Source organism: Drosophila montana, unplaced genomic scaffold (genome assembly GCF_035044405.1).
Source record: "Drosophila montana isolate Dmon_TW-CO22-7 unplaced genomic scaffold, ASM3504440v1 contig_3200_1, whole genome shotgun sequence".
NCBI lineage: Eukaryota > Metazoa > Arthropoda > Insecta > Diptera > Drosophilidae > Drosophila > Drosophila montana.
The window spans coordinates 5,804,483-5,819,917 of record NW_026998080.1 but is presented as its reverse complement, the minus strand read 5'-3'; the positions used below and the strand labels follow the sequence as shown (position 1 = coordinate 5,819,917).

The 15,435-nt window shown below is 43.3% G+C and overlaps 1 protein-coding gene across 3 annotated transcripts in view; it reads right to left on the bottom strand.

The window, feature by feature from the left end:
- Positions 1 to 15,435, bottom strand: part of twz (BTB/POZ domain-containing protein twz) — a 32,348-nt gene that overhangs the window by 1,299 nt on the left and 15,614 nt on the right. Inside the window, exons 1-3 of one of the 3 annotated variants that reach the window (XM_064686977.1) lie at positions 10,484 to 10,498; positions 9,600 to 9,662; positions 12 to 119 (exon numbers count right to left, since the gene is read on the bottom strand). In XM_064686977.1, coding sequence (XP_064543047.1) covers positions 12 to 119; positions 9,600 to 9,662; positions 10,484 to 10,494 — 182 coding nt within the window. In that variant the 5' untranslated portion in view covers positions 10,495 to 10,498. Of the gene's footprint in view, positions 1 to 11; positions 120 to 9,599; positions 9,663 to 10,163; positions 10,462 to 10,483; positions 10,499 to 15,435 lie in introns of those variants that run through there. The other 2 variants (XM_064686979.1, XM_064686978.1) reach the window with 2 other exon arrangements.

Here is a 15,435-nt window from a genome sequence, read left to right as displayed (position 1 = left end):
GAGACGCTTACCTGATTTTAATATCGCTGCGGGCATAGATGCGGCCCGTGGAGGATAAATCGCGCGGCTCGAGGCCCTTTGCATCTCTTTCGCGCTCTCGATCCATATCGCATTTTTTGCTACAATAAAATGAGGTTAAATAAGACAAATTAGTGGCAGTCGCTCGGCATGGAAGGGGCGAGGGGGGGGGGGGTGAGGGACAGCTTGATGAGCTTATGTAAGTCGCAGCATGAGAACCAATTTGGCCAACAGAAATTGGCTGCAGCTCGATTACAGAGACAGGCAGAGAGGTGGAGCGGGTCAGGGGGGGGGGGGAGGGGTAAGCAGGGCACAACAAACGTGACAAAGCAAATGGCCCAGGCAAATGGCTGCGAGGCATTTGCCTCGCACAGCAGGGTTAAGAGTTTTGTATATAACGCCAAGTATTTCATATGATTGTGTGGGAATATTTGGCTTTTCATTGCGTTTAACTCACTTATGCCAAGAGCTGGAACCCCCACACAACACACACACACACACACACGCGAGCGCACACATGCTGCCTGCAGCTGGAGTTGCAGCCACGACAGCAAAAAAAAAAAAGCGAAGAGCGAGCGGAAGGAGGAGGAGGAGGAGGAGGGCTGTGGCTTTGGATTTGGCTGCACAGTCAAATTGACCGCTGGGCATGCGCCTCGATTTTCACACGAAAATCACGTTGATTTGAGCATCGTTATGGCAACAAAACTGAACCGAGGGAGCAGCCAGCGCGTGCAACAAAACTGCATGCAACACAGGCTGCAGTCGCAGTCGCAGTCGCGGCATCACGCACGCTAATTATGACATGTCAAGCTGTGTGTGCCCCACATGACGTATCCGCAATGTGTAAGCCCGGCCACAATCAACGGCTAAGCGGCCAACGCGTTTTGCGTAATAATCGCATCAAGCCTCTCCCCGTCTCACCCTTCCTCTCTCTGCTTACCCTCTCTCATCAGCAGCTCGCTTAGCTGTCGTATCATTAGCAGTCGTCATGGACAACAAATTAATAAAACTCAATCAACCTGTGCGGCGGGGCGAAGGGGGCGCAGTAATGGACTAGCGGTCGGGCGGGCGCTTAAATACCTTCCCCTTTGACGCTTCCCTTCGTATTTGCCTTCGCCTTTGCCAATTGCATGCAGTTAGCAGGGCCGCAGACAAATGCCCTGTACACATTTGCAAAGGGTATAATAGGTTTTTACATGCATTTCGATTTCATTGAATATAATAAACACATATCTACTCGTCTATACTGTGGATATAATATCATGGTACGAATCACAACTTTTGCCTAATTTATGAAAGAAATATGCAAATATCAGTATACTGGATTTTTAATAGAAAAACAAAGAGTTAAGATTTCTTTAAGAACAAGATAACTTTTATACACAAAAGTCTTTATTATTGTCGGATCTTTCCTATGGCAACTCGCTTGCCGACTTGGACATATTTTCTGCAGTAAGGAATATTGAATCTTATTATATATTACTGATATTAAATCTATATAATATTTTATTTTATAAGAATCTCTCAATCCCCTCTCTACATTCAACCCACAAAGCTTAAGTTGTTAATATTTTAAGTGCTTTTTACAGGGCATCTGCTAGTCGTCGACTTGTGACTGAAACGTTTTTTTAACCAATTTTTTATCCATTTTTTATTTTGTTTGTCTGTTATGCGCATTAGGCCACAGAGCAATTGCCAGTTGGTAGTTAACCCTACCCCTACCCTTCCCCCTTCCCCCTTCCACACCCCGCACCACACCTAGTTGTTGCATGCAGTTTACTCTATAGTCTATGACCCTGCCCCCTCCCCCCTGCCCCTGCTGGCACCCTGCCCGCATCTTGTTCCAGCTGAGCTGAGCGTATTTACTAAACAAGTTTGCTTTTTAAAATGTTTTTAGCCCTTGGGCTATATGGCTCGGGTAATTACGATTTGATTAACTTTAACTACATGAGCATTCGCATTCGCATTCGTACGAATACGAATACGACTACGAGTACGAGTATTTGTATTCGTATTCGTATTCGAGACGAAAAAATGCCAAAGCGACGTTGAAAAAAAATAGGGTTAAAAAAAGAATTGCTAAAGAAAATGTCCGCCGGGTAATTCTCATAGTCTCTGTGGGTGTGTGTGTGTGCGAGTGTGTGTGTGTGTGTGTGTGCAGTTGCCTCGCGTTGGTGGGTTTCACATTTTTATTAATTTACAACAATTATAAAAGCGTAAGCAGTGCGCTCAATAAAACATGGCCAATGAATATGGCTTAAATGCCACAGCAACAATAACAACAACAGCAGCAACAACAACAACAAGAAGAAGAAGACGCAGAGGCAGCGGCAGCGGCACATATGCAGCTTGCAGCTGGAGGTCTGTGCCACAAAACAATTCAATTTCAATTGCTTTGCGGTCCACTTGAGGCAGGTTGCAGGCTGGCTGGCAGTCTGGCTGCTTGGCGCAGCAGCAGCAGGTGCAGCAGGCACACACACACACACATGCACACACCCACCCACTGTTAACGGTATTGTATATAAGCACAGGCAGGCAGACACACACACACAAACACACACACTGCAGCTTTGCAGTTTTGCAACCTATTCTAGTCCAATAGCGCCCCAGGCGTTATCTTTTCTATGCGCCCGAGCAGGGACCACAACAGTCAGGCAGGCAGCCAGAGCGTGAGTTGGAGAGAGAGAGAGAGAGAGAGAAAGAGAGGGAGAGAGAGAGAGAGAGGGCGAGCTTGAGCAGCTGCTGTGTGCGTGGAAGCAAGAGGGCAAACGCTGTTTGCAACGCCTTTGGTTACACTTCAGTTTAGCATGAAATTTTGAAGAGTTGCTGTTGCCAAATGTTGTTGTTGTTGTTGCTGCTGTTGTTGCTGCTGTTGTTGCCGTCTAAAAGAGCTGAGCCTGTGCCTTGGCCTATGCTTTGGCCTGTGCCTGTCAAGCTGCTGCTGCATTTGCATTTCGAGTGGGCGTTGTTGTGGCTACTAGAATACGCCCCCTTGCATTGCCAATGCCTCCAACACCCCCCCCCCCCCCTCGCTCGACCCCCTCTCGTATAGCCTGTCAGCTGGAATCTTGATGACTGACATCTTTGGTTTGCCTTTTAATGGCATTGCCATTAACTCAGCTCTGCTTCACATGAATATTGCTTAGCATTTTGGGACATAATTGAGTTTCGTTTTACACATGACAAAGAGAGAGAGTGAGAGAGAAAGAGAGAGAGAGAGAGAGAGAGAAAGAGAGAAAGAGAGGGAGAGCTGGACTGTGCAAAAAGACAGCTTATTAGTTGGCATTGTTCAGATTTTGGCCAAAACTATCGAGTTGCAGCTGCTGCCTCTGCTGCAGATGTTGTTGTTGCTGCTGCCTCGGGCTCAAATAATTTTGCAGAGTCCGTAGCATAGACAAAAGTAGCCGCCGGCTAGAGAGCTGGAACAGCAGTGGCCAGCCTGGCCAGCCTGGCCAGCCTGGTATGTCGCCGTGCCCCTCAGCGGCAAACTGTTCAATCTCAATGCGACATGGGCGCCCCAGCAATTGGCTGTAGTCCTCTAGTCCTGTGGTCCTTGTTTCACTCCGCCTCCTCAGCGCAAAACCCACATAAAAGCGATAACAAAAGCCAAGAAATGAGCTAAAGTGCACCCACACACACACACACACACATAGATCAACACACAGCTTCAGTGATACACACCTCGGCAGAGCAGCGGCAGCGGCAGAGGCAGCATCAGAGGTTGACGACGACGACGACGTTGACGTTGACGTTGACGCTGACTATGTAACCCCTACAAAATGTCCTGCGGCCAGGCAACCTTCCGCACACAAAGGCCAGCCAGACAGTGTGTCCTGTGCTGTGCTATGCTCGACCTGCAACCGCACCCGCCCCCGCCCACGCCCCCGCACCACACCTCTAGTGTATGCAGCAGCTCGACGAAAAAGGGCAAAACGCTCGTCTTCGCCAGCGGCGATCGTTTGGAATTAGTGCGGAAATCATGGATGGATACGAAACGAAACCAAAACCAAAAGCAACACCAGCATCAAGGCAATCCAAGCCAAGCCAGGCCAAGCCAAGCCAAGCCAAGGTGGACCCAGTCGAAGCAGGAGCAGCTCTCATATAGAGCAAAGGTGCTCGGAGATTGGGTATGGTCATATTGCGAGGAGGGTGGAGTGTGGATTGCTCGGCTCCTAGGGCGGCTGCTGCATGTGTATTAGTGTGTGTTTGTGTGTGTGTTCGCCTCCTCATTCATTTATCCTTGCAGCGCTAAAGGCACAAACAACAACAACAAAAGAGCATGAAGCATTGGCTGTAACCACGACAAGGCGACTCCACGCTCAACTCCGGCTCCGGTCTCTGCTTTCTGTTCTGTGTATGTTGCCCCAAAACAATACACATACACACACACACACACACAGAAAACTTTGGGTTTTGGTTAGAGGTAAGTTGGGTGTCCGTTTTGGCTTACACACACACACACACATGTGTGAGTGTGCATGTGTGTGTGTGTCTGCATTTAAAGATATCATACCTAAGTTGCGGCTCCCTGCGGCAGCATAAAACAACGCATAAAACAGAGCTCAACAACAACAACAACAACAGTTGAAAACAAGCGAATAAGAAGAAGAAATCAAACCCCCAAAGCCCCAAAAACCCAAACCCAGCAACCAAATCCTCAGCCAGTTCCCAGTGCCAGAAACGAAAGTTTGTCGAGGCAAAACCTTATCTCAATTTTAAAATGCCGCCGGCCCAAGCGTTGGCTCCTCTTCTGGCTGGCAACCGCCCCCGACACGCCCCGCGCCGCCGCCGCCGCCTCCGCCCTCGCTCTGCATCTTCCTGCTGCACTCACTCTAGCTCATATGAGGGGGCGGTGGGAGGGAGGAGGGCTTGTGTTTGTGGCTAAGCCAAGTAGATGCCGCCAAGTTTTGCATGCAACTTATGGCGGGCGCTTATTTGAGGCGCATTTATCGCGTTGTTGCAACAACTGGTTGCAACAACAGTTGCCACCAAAATGCGCTTCAATTAGTGGCGTTGCAAGACAGAAGGCCAATTGCAAGGTGGGCAGCTGGGCAGGGGCTGGGGGGGTGGGGTTGGTCAGGGATTGGATTGGGCAAAAGGTAGCTAAGGGCTGGCAGTTCTATGCCCAGTGCTGGGGCAGGTCTGGGCCAGGTTTGTGTATGTTGGCAAGACAAACACAAAGTGCTCCTATATGCTTCACTGCAAACCCGCACACACACGCACACACACACACGAACGCACACCCACACAAATCACGCAAATGGCCGCAGGACACTTTAAGAAGAATCCAATGCCTCAAGTGTCGAGTGGAAGCTGCGAACTGGCAACTGGGGAGCAGGCAACTGGGGCAGCTGTGGCAACTGGGGAGCCGGCAACTGGCAACTGGCAACTGGCAACTGGAGTTGGCGGCCAAAATCAAAACGCTGATGAGCAGGCAAATGAAAAAGTTTTTTTGTTTCGTTTTTTTTCTATTTTTGTGTTTTTGGTTGGACGCGGGAGGCGCCACAAAAAGCCAAAAGCAAAAGCCAGAGCCAAGCAGCAGGATTCAGTTTGTTGCACACACACACACACACGCACACACACACACATAGAGCAGCACATGAGAAAACTTGTGCTGCTTCTTGCTCTGCTTAGCCAGCAGCAAGTTACAAAAGGCCACGAAAAACTGAAGCCGTTGCCGTTGAGGCAGCTGTTGCAGGGAGTCGCCGGCGCATATGGGAAATCAGTCGCAAGTCCTATGAAAATTTGCTAGCAAAAGTTGCAGAATGTCTGCGCGTGTGTGTGTGTGTGTGTGCCAAATTGTACAAATATATGCGCTGTATATGTGTGTGTGTGTGTGGCAAAAGTTGAGTTGGAGTCGAGGCGAGGCGAGTCGAGTCGAGTCGAGTGTAGCAGATATTAAAACGCTGCGAGGCTTTCAAAAATAAACTTTGAAAAATTTATTAGAAAATATTAAATAAAAACGACGATTGCGCTGCATATGCCAAAAAGCTGCACGAAATGAATGTGAGTGTGTGTGTGGCAGGCCCAGAGTATGCCACATGTGGCAGATGCCAGTTGCTATATAGCGATAGATATATGTTTATATATGTGAACTTAACTGGATAGCTGAGGAGCTGAAGAGCTGGCAACATGCGATTGCTTGGCCTGCGTTGCAGAGCAAACATTACACAAAACTCACAGACAACACACACACACACTCACACTCAAGTGTTTTTATAGCTAAATCTTCAAAAATTGAATTGCAAGTAAAGCAGCAGCAGCAGCAGTAGAAGAAGAGGAAGAAGACATGCAACAGCAACAAAGTAGACACACAAAAAATTGCGCATACGCCGCATTGTGCATAGGTAAAGTCAATTATATGCAGCAAAAATAGAAAAAAATGATTGATTGATCGATTGATAATGGAAAACTGGGTCTAAAGCAACAACTATAGACAACTATTAGAAAATGCAAAGCCCCGACTGAATTAGGCTCTCAATTTGGGCAATTGAAAAGTGCATTCATTCTGTTGCGGCATTCATTCATTTATTCGTTGGGGCCTAATCAAGTGCACATAAAAATTAACAGCAATGCTTCCAGTTGAATGCAGCTCAAACAGCATCAGTTGCATGCGGCAGCCATTCAAGTGGCAAATACTGCTTGCAACGCATTGCTGCAACCAACAGTCAGCAACGGGCAACTCGCAACTGGCAACTGGCCACTGGCAGCAGCCAATGCGCATTTCCTAATTGGCGCAATTTGCGAGTGCATATTGCAATAACAGCATTTACAACAGCAGCAGCAGCAACAACAACAACAACAAGAGGAGCAGCAGCAGCTACAACAACAACAACTCGCAGCAGATGCAACACAAAGCAAATCGACAGCAAGTGAAACAAATGCAGGCGCAGGTGCAGCGACCCGCAGCAGCAGCAACAATTGCCTTTTCACTTATACCCTTTAAGCTAAATTCTTTGGAGGGTATATATCATGTGTGCCGAGATATGTTGATTTTGTTTCAGCTACAATAAACAGCCTGTACTTAGAATTTCCCAAAATATTTAATAAAAGGGAAAAGCTTTAAGGGGTTGCTACTTATATCAATTAATATATTTTTGTATGTATAAATTTATGAATTGAATTCACTTTAGCGTAGTTATTAAAATATCGACCTTTTCATTTTTGACATATTTATTTAGCTGTCTCGAGGTCCGACGCCAGAAAAATAAAGACTTAATCATTTTAAATTGGTTCATATATTTAGCATGCCTTTGAAATTACTTTATACTTTTATGGCTAATAAGTAAAATATACTTCAACAAATTAAATAAATTCTTTGCCGCATTGTATTACAAATTTAAAAAATTATATATATTTATAAGAAAACCACAAGCTGGAACTTGGAACCCCGTATGCCTGCATAAACAAATTTATTAAATTATTTTTTATAAACATTCCAATATTGTTCTACCAAGCGACGGACTTGCTTACCTGTAACAAATATTTGTTTAACCAAAGTTTTCAAAAGAAGAATTAAATATTAATTAAATTAATTCATAAGCTGTAATATTATGGGAATTTGAAAGATTTTGCATATTTAGATTATAGCCATAAGTCCTTTAAAAATGTTGCTGTAAATATAATTTCTGAGAAATTATGCACACTATTATTTTTACATTACGGAATTTGGACTTAAAAAAAATAATTTATTTTTTAATAAAATATTTGTGCTTAGGGTAAGAAATTAAAATTCCAAAACACATCTATACTTGTTTTTTGTATAGTTTCACAAAGTTTCGCATTAATCTTTAGTTAAATATATTTAAAGTCTTTTCGGTCTGGAAAGAAAACTTAAATCTGAAATGTCAAATAGCTTGTTGCCCCCATTAGTTTAGTTATTCATACTAGCTGAAGAGCAAGAGCATTTCGTAGTCGAGCTAAGTTGGCTGTAAGTCAGTTGCCTGTTGGCCTTCGCCTGTCGACTGGCAATTGGCAATGTTGCCAATGTTGGCAAATGTTGTTGCTGCTAATGATGCCCAATTGCAGCTTAATTAACACACAGCGCGTTAAGCGCTTTGTGTGGAACAGCAGCCGCAGTTGCAGCCGCAGCAACAAGAGCATTTTGAATGGGCATTCAAATGCACTCCCATTTTCATTTCCCATTTCCCATTTCCATTCGCCATTTGCCATTTGCCAGCCATCCTTTGACTGTTGGCCTGTAATGGCAATCACTCGCGATTGGGGCAAAATGTAAATGTATTTTAAATACAACGCGCACAAATTGCCAATTGAGAAAACAAATTTCGTGGCTGCAACAGACGCAGCGGCGACTGCCGCAGCAGTAGCACGTGTGGCAGCCACACAGCTACGCTACGTTACGTTACGTTACGTTACGCTTCGTTTGTGCCACAAAACAAACGACTTTGACTTTGCCAGCGATTCCGCCTTCGCTCAAGCTTAAACCAGTTGCTTGCCCCAAATACTGGAAGACAGATATTTAGAGAGAGAGAGAGAGAGAGAGAGAGAGAGAGAGAGAGAAAGAGAGCTGGCAGCAGTTGTCGCAGTGTCGCGTCTGTCGAAGGTCGCCCAAAACTTCTGCCACTTCTTTTGTCTCTTGTTGCGGCTGCCTTTGAGTTCTTCTTTTTTTTTTCTTGCCTCATTTCAATGTGATTTTGGTTTTGGCCATGCTTTGAACTTTGCAACTTGGTGTTGTTGTTGTTGTTATTGTTGTTGCTGCTGTTGCTGCATGTGGGCTCTGGAGCCTGTCGGGCATTTTGGCCATGCCCGCTGCCTAGTTTTGGCTGCCACAATCACAACAACTGGTCAATCGCAGCACCCCTCACGCCCCCTCATGTCCCACCGGCAACACGAACAGCTTCCTCAGCCCATGTATTTTATAGCCTTTAAGGTAAAACAAAAAATAATGCGACCTATCCGCACCGCGCCGCCGTTCTCCTCCTCATTTGTCGTCATCGTCATCTTTTGGCGCACACACACACACACTCACAGACACACAAACACACACCACACACATAACTCAGCTGCGGGCCAAGTTTGTCGAAAAATGCCCGCGGCGTGGTACAATTTTTTTTTTTTTTTTTTGTATTTTTTATTTTTTTCTGTTTTGTTCTTCGTACTTTTGTTTATTTCTCCTTTGGTGCGGGCCGAGCAGCACTTGAGGCGCATCAAATTTTTAAAACGTCTGCGTTTATGGCACACAATTTTCGGACTTGGACACGAACTCGGACACGGACACGGACTAAGACTTGGACTTGGACTTGGACGTGGCATGTGCATGTGCCGCAGTTGTGGGAGAGACGAAAATCAGTTGAGCCCGAGGCGCGTGTGGCCCAAGCCACAAAAAAAAAAAGAAAACAAAAGGGGAAACCAAAAAAAAAAATTAAAGAGGTTTCTCTGTGGCATGCAACCGGAGCCGTTGCCTGTGTTCGGTTATGTGCTCAAAATTCGTTTATTACAGAATCTTTTTTGAACTAATTTATTGGCTTGCAGAGACAGACAGAGAGGGAGATATATATGGAGAGAGCGCGAATGAGAGATTTTTCTGGTTTTCTGTTTTGTTTGGATTGAGATTTACTCACCGTTTGGGGCAGGAGGACTCCACCGTCAATGGTGATCGTTGATCCAATGCAACAAATGGAGTTCTAGGGGGTAAACAGAAATATATGTGTTATTAAATGGTGCTAAGATTAAATATTACATTAATAATTGACAGTTGCATAATGTAGATATACAATTATGCAGGATCATTCCTCGCAACATAAATAAAGACAATTTCTTGCTTAATTGTTTCAGATTTTAGTACTTAAGTCTGTTGCCAAGATCATTACCAAATAGCTTTTAACTGAACCAAGCCCAACGGCGCCCGCATAACAAATATGAATTTGACACAGAAATAAAAATATTTTCTCAAGAGCTGCCACTGGGCAACTTTCCAAAATCCTGCATACATTTAAATTAGAAATATTTCAAAATTATTTATTAAAAAAACGCATTGAGGCTAGGTATAAAACAAATCAAAATCAAACTGTTGCATCTTAAGGACACGCACACACAATCCACACACACACTCAAACATAGACCTAGACACAGACAGAGACACACACAACACACACACTCCCACATACAATGCAAATGGAACTCACAAAAAAGTCGGTATATTTAGGAAATGCACTTTAACTATTTTATATGCAACAGCGCGTGTAGACAACAAATTTACAACGTTTTTCTTTTAGTTTATATAGAGTTAGTTTGTTTTTTTTTATTTAAATTGATTTTGTTTAGCTAGCATTTAATTTCCGCTTCTAAAGTTTCTAAATTTTAATTTGAACGCATTGCTAATTGCAAAATGGCGCCGCACACACACTGCAAATCACTAAAAATGTTTACTTCCGGTTTCCGGTTGTTGTCGCGCCCGCCGTTTGTTGCCTACTAATCTCTGTATCGGCTTTCAATTGCTTTTTACCTGACTTGCATTCGCGCCGAGCGTTCGCTGTGAACTGAATCGTGGTTCGACATCCAACTGGTTTTTACTCGGTCTCAAACATGTTGCCTACAAGCCAAAACACTTGCCCAGAGGCTATGCCAACTGCAAGGGTTCCTTTATACACTTGGGCTGTTTAGCAACAACATAGCTTGATCTGTATTTAGATGATAAATATAAAACTAACTATAAGTAAGTTGAAGGAAATTTGTAGCTGATATATGTATATTTCTTTCTGTATTTTTCAAATTTTTCTTTCGGTAAAACTTTGCTTTGAATCGAATGTCTAATTAGAATCGTGTCTCTACTTTTATATCTGCATGTGTCTAACTAGAATATTAACCAACCTGACACATAAACTAGTCACAATTAAAATAGTTTTATGATCAAATTAAATTTCCTTATCATATTTAATTTCGTTTCGTTTATCATTTGAGTAATCAAAAAATTAAAAATAAAAGAAATCAAGTAAATGTTTAAGCAGCAATTAAATCAAGCATTCAAATCAACTAATTTGAATTTGTTGTTTACATTAGCTTATTAGAATGTTCGTGTTGTAAGTCGTTGTTGTGTGCGAGCACGGTTTGAGTTGCAACTCGTGTTTGATGTTTGACGTTTGACGTCTTTAGCAAATGGCGACCTTGGAGAGAGCAGCTGCAGCATCAGCAGGAGACACTAAGGGAAAGAGAGAGAGAGAGCGAGAGGGAGAGAGCGAAACAGAGCGAGAGAACACAAGTGGCTACAACAAACGATTGTTTAGTTGTTGCTGCTGACTTTTCCCACCATATGACTGCCAGTTGCAAGTGTCTCAGTGTGTGTGTGTGTGAGTGTGCGTCTGTGTGTGTGTGTGTGTGCTTGCATGATGTGAACGTTTAATAGTCTATTTCCGGTTTAAGTGCTGTTGCTGTTGCCATTGCTGTTACTGTTGCTGTTGCTGTTTCAGTTGTTGTTTGCAACTAAGCTGCCGCAATTAACTTTATAACTGGACTTGCGTGTGGCGTGTGAAATGGCGACAGTTTTGATTGTTCTGATGGGTAATCAATGCAACGACAAACATACAAATGCGTGCATAAATATATGTTTACCTATGCATACCAAACATTAAGTATTCCAATCGTGAATGTTAAGCTACCAACACTTAACTTAATAGCAAGAAATGTAATTGAGATTTTAGTAAGAAACGGAGTTTGGGGAACTTATTTAAATGTGATATTTAAATATATTACATTGTTAGTGTATCACTTTATATATTTATATTGTCATAATATAATATATATGTATTGTCAGCTCAAGATCGCAACTATATCTTACTCTAATAACTTTTTAAGTAAAATCCATGTCTTAACTTCTTCGCACTCGATATTTAAAGATCACTTTTTCGAGGAACTTGAAGCTAATCAATTTGTAGTAGGTATATTTCTCCTGACCTTTACGATCATTAATATATAGCATACTTATGCACTGTAATATGTATATATGCATAAGTTGCAAGTGTCAAAGTCAGATTCAGACTTCGGCTACAGCTTCCGTTTTTGCGCTTTACATGTGCGTTTGTTTCGCGCGTTCTCCCTCTCTCTCTCTCTCTCTCTCTTTCTCGCTCTGACTCTCTGCGTATGTGTGTGTGTGTGTGTATGTGTTTGTGTTAATGACAAAGCATAGAACGCTGCTGTAGCCGCCGGAAGGCTCAAAACGAAATGAAACTTTGTGCGCATAGGCAACGGCAGCGGCAGCGGCAGCAGCAGCGCCAGCGCCAGCGTCAGCGTCGCAGAGACTTTGACGCGTTGGCAAAAGAAACAGCAGCAGAAACGTCGCTGGCAACAACGCCTCAGGCGAACCAGTTCCAAATCCAGACGATGACGGCGACTACGTCGGGCAGCTGAAATATTTCGTAGTTGGCCCAAGGCTGTGCAAAGAAAAACTTGTGATAAATACGCCGCAGGGCGAATTTCAAAACAGCCAGAGAGCGAGATAGACAGAGAGAGAGAGAGAGAGCGAGATAGACAGAGAGATCTGAAATGGGAGTCGAAGGGAGCGAGCGGAGCACAGAAGGGCGTGCAGTTAGGCAGCTGTAATTAAAATGAGTGCCAACTTTTTGCCCCAAAACAACGCCCAGTCACAAGCCGCAACCCTTTTCTACCCAAACCAAAAACCAATTCTCTTTACCAGAACCCCGCACCGCCCCGCCATACCGACACGCATTTATGTCACATCATTTTTCATTGGCAATTGTTAACCGAGCTGCAACTGGGCCGCAGGCGAAATTAATTTTGTACATACTTCATATTATTGCGCTATTTGCATACAAGTGGCCATTGTTGCAAGTTGCAACTTGCAACAACAACTGCGAGCTGCATATGTGGGTGCATGTTTGTCTCTCTGTGTGTGTGCGTGTGTCTGTGTGGTGCATGTGAGCGATTCCAATGATTGTTCGCTGCCCAGTGACATTTCAATTTTTCATATTTTATCAGAGCAACGGGGGCACGGCAGCGACTAACGCCAACGATGAGGACGAGGGAGACGACGAGCACGAGGCGGACGAGGACGTTGCCAGTGGAAATTGTTGCAATTTTATCGCTCATTTCACTCATTGTGGTCCGGAACGAGTTTGAGCATCAAAGCGGGACGTAGGCCGGAAATGGGCAAAGGGAAGTCCATTTATTGTTATACTCTCTCTCTCTGCCAGCTGCGAAGGGTATGCTAAGTCTGTGCTATCAATCAATTTTCAAACACAATACAACCAAAGTTCTAACTAAGCTCTCACAATGAGCACTGCCCCACTTTAGGTGCCACATTGAATTATAAACAATTGAGCAGATTTTTATAGGATATCTTGTTGTCTCGCCGCGCTCTTGGGCGTCCTTTATTACTTCTTTCGGCTACGCTTTCAGTTTGGGGCAAAGCTTTACATACATATGAGCGAAAATCGGGGCTTCCATTTCTTTTTATTTTTATTTTGGCTGCGATGACGTCGCTTTGGGTTTTGCCATTTTAAATATTTTTTTAATCACAAGCTCACGCACACATTCGTACGTGCAAACAGAGAGAAAGAGAGCAGGCGAGAGCGAGAGGGAGAGAGAGAGAGAGAGAGAACTCATACATATGGCAATACCAATATTTCAAGCCAATTTGCTGCAGTTAGCCGCCAGCAACTGGCAACAAAATAATTCGACAAAATGTGCGCGGCGCGCTTTATGCTTTATTGTTTGGAATGCTCCAGGGTAGAGGATGGGGAGCAAACGTGGGCGTGGTCACACATATGAATGCCGATGTGTCAGTGTGTGCGTGCGTGTGTGTGTGGCAAGTCTACAAAATCAGCGTCGACAGCCAGATGTATTCCTCTCATAGTAATAATTGTTGATGGGTTTTTAAAGTAGCCACAATCCACACAATCCACAGAACGGCCAACCCCTGCCCCGCAGCCGCTCCAACTTGCCCCATGCATATTTATTCAAGTATGTAGTTTTTTTTTTCCGCCATGGTTTGTGCACTTTGCGTGTTAATCAATATATAATAACAAACAGAAAATGGTTGCGATGAGCCTGAAAATGGTTCGCCTGAAAGCCCCCCAAACATATGTTGGCTGAGAATTTCCGCACTTTTTACGCATCATTATTATTATTATTATTTATATATGGCACACACACACACACACGAACGCACACAGTTCGCATACATTTGTGTGTGTAAACACATATATATATTTTTTGTATTATTAACGACACAAAAAAAGGCTCATAAAATTTACAATGCCTGGCCTTAGGCCTTTTACTTAATGATGCCATTTTTGCGCTGCCAACGCGGCCTGAAAAATTCGCGTTTAATTTTTAACGCACGACTGACTGCAGCTACAAATAAAAAATATATAAAATATAAAAATATCAAACAAACAAAATAATAAAAAATAAACCAAACCGAAAACAGCAAAAGGCAATACTCATATTTCACAAATTATACATTACACTTCAACATATTTGCAAATATATATTAACTTTTACGCATTTCGCTTATGTGTGGAGCATGCGATATAAGATCAAACTCTTCTCCAAAATAAACTCTGGGTATACTCTTAGCCCTGGTTTCAATCTCATTTCATTATTTTAAGCTGGTCAATATAAATGCTAAATCTACTTTAATAAGAAAATCTAGAAAATCTCTATTTCAGCTGTTCAAAGCAATGTGTATTCTCAAAATGTTTAACAAAACAAAAGATCCAGGAAAGCATTAATTTCCTTCATGGACAGCTCTTAGCACTTGAAGGCTAAGACTTATCCAAACTGCTTTTATAAAAAGAAACTCTGACCTGAGCAAGACCTGAACTGAATCAACAGGATCTATGCGCTACTTACAAAATGAACTGTGGCTGGAAATGGATTCACAATATGCCAACTAATCACAATGGACCTTGGGTAAGGTCCAAACCAAAACTTTCAACATTAGCTTAAGTTAAACCAGCTGCTAAACTATTAACATCCATTCTACTTTTAATTTAATTGTTAAGTTTATCAAATTCATAAAACCTCTCGTGGCTTGTAATTTCTACAGGCTCAACTTCAACATCCCAGATTAAGCTTCCTTTAAATATATTTTTGACATCTGCTTACCAAAAGTAGATGCCATTAAGAATGATATTATATGATGACAATTACTCACGACAAGCTCAGAAAATAAGAGTCCAGTTGCGAAATGATCCCAACCAAATGCATAGAATCGACTCATCATATAGCTAGTATTTGAGTTGTGCGTGACATTTGCCATTAAACTGAATAATTCCTAACCAGTTTTCGTTGTCATTGCTGTCTAAAACTTCTCGCAAAACTCTTCGATTCAGCGTATGTGTGTGTATGCGTGTGTGTGCACACACATGTGTGTACATAGTGTGTGTGCATAATTTTTAATGATTTACAAACTAGCCCGCTGGCGCTTTGAGCTCGAAA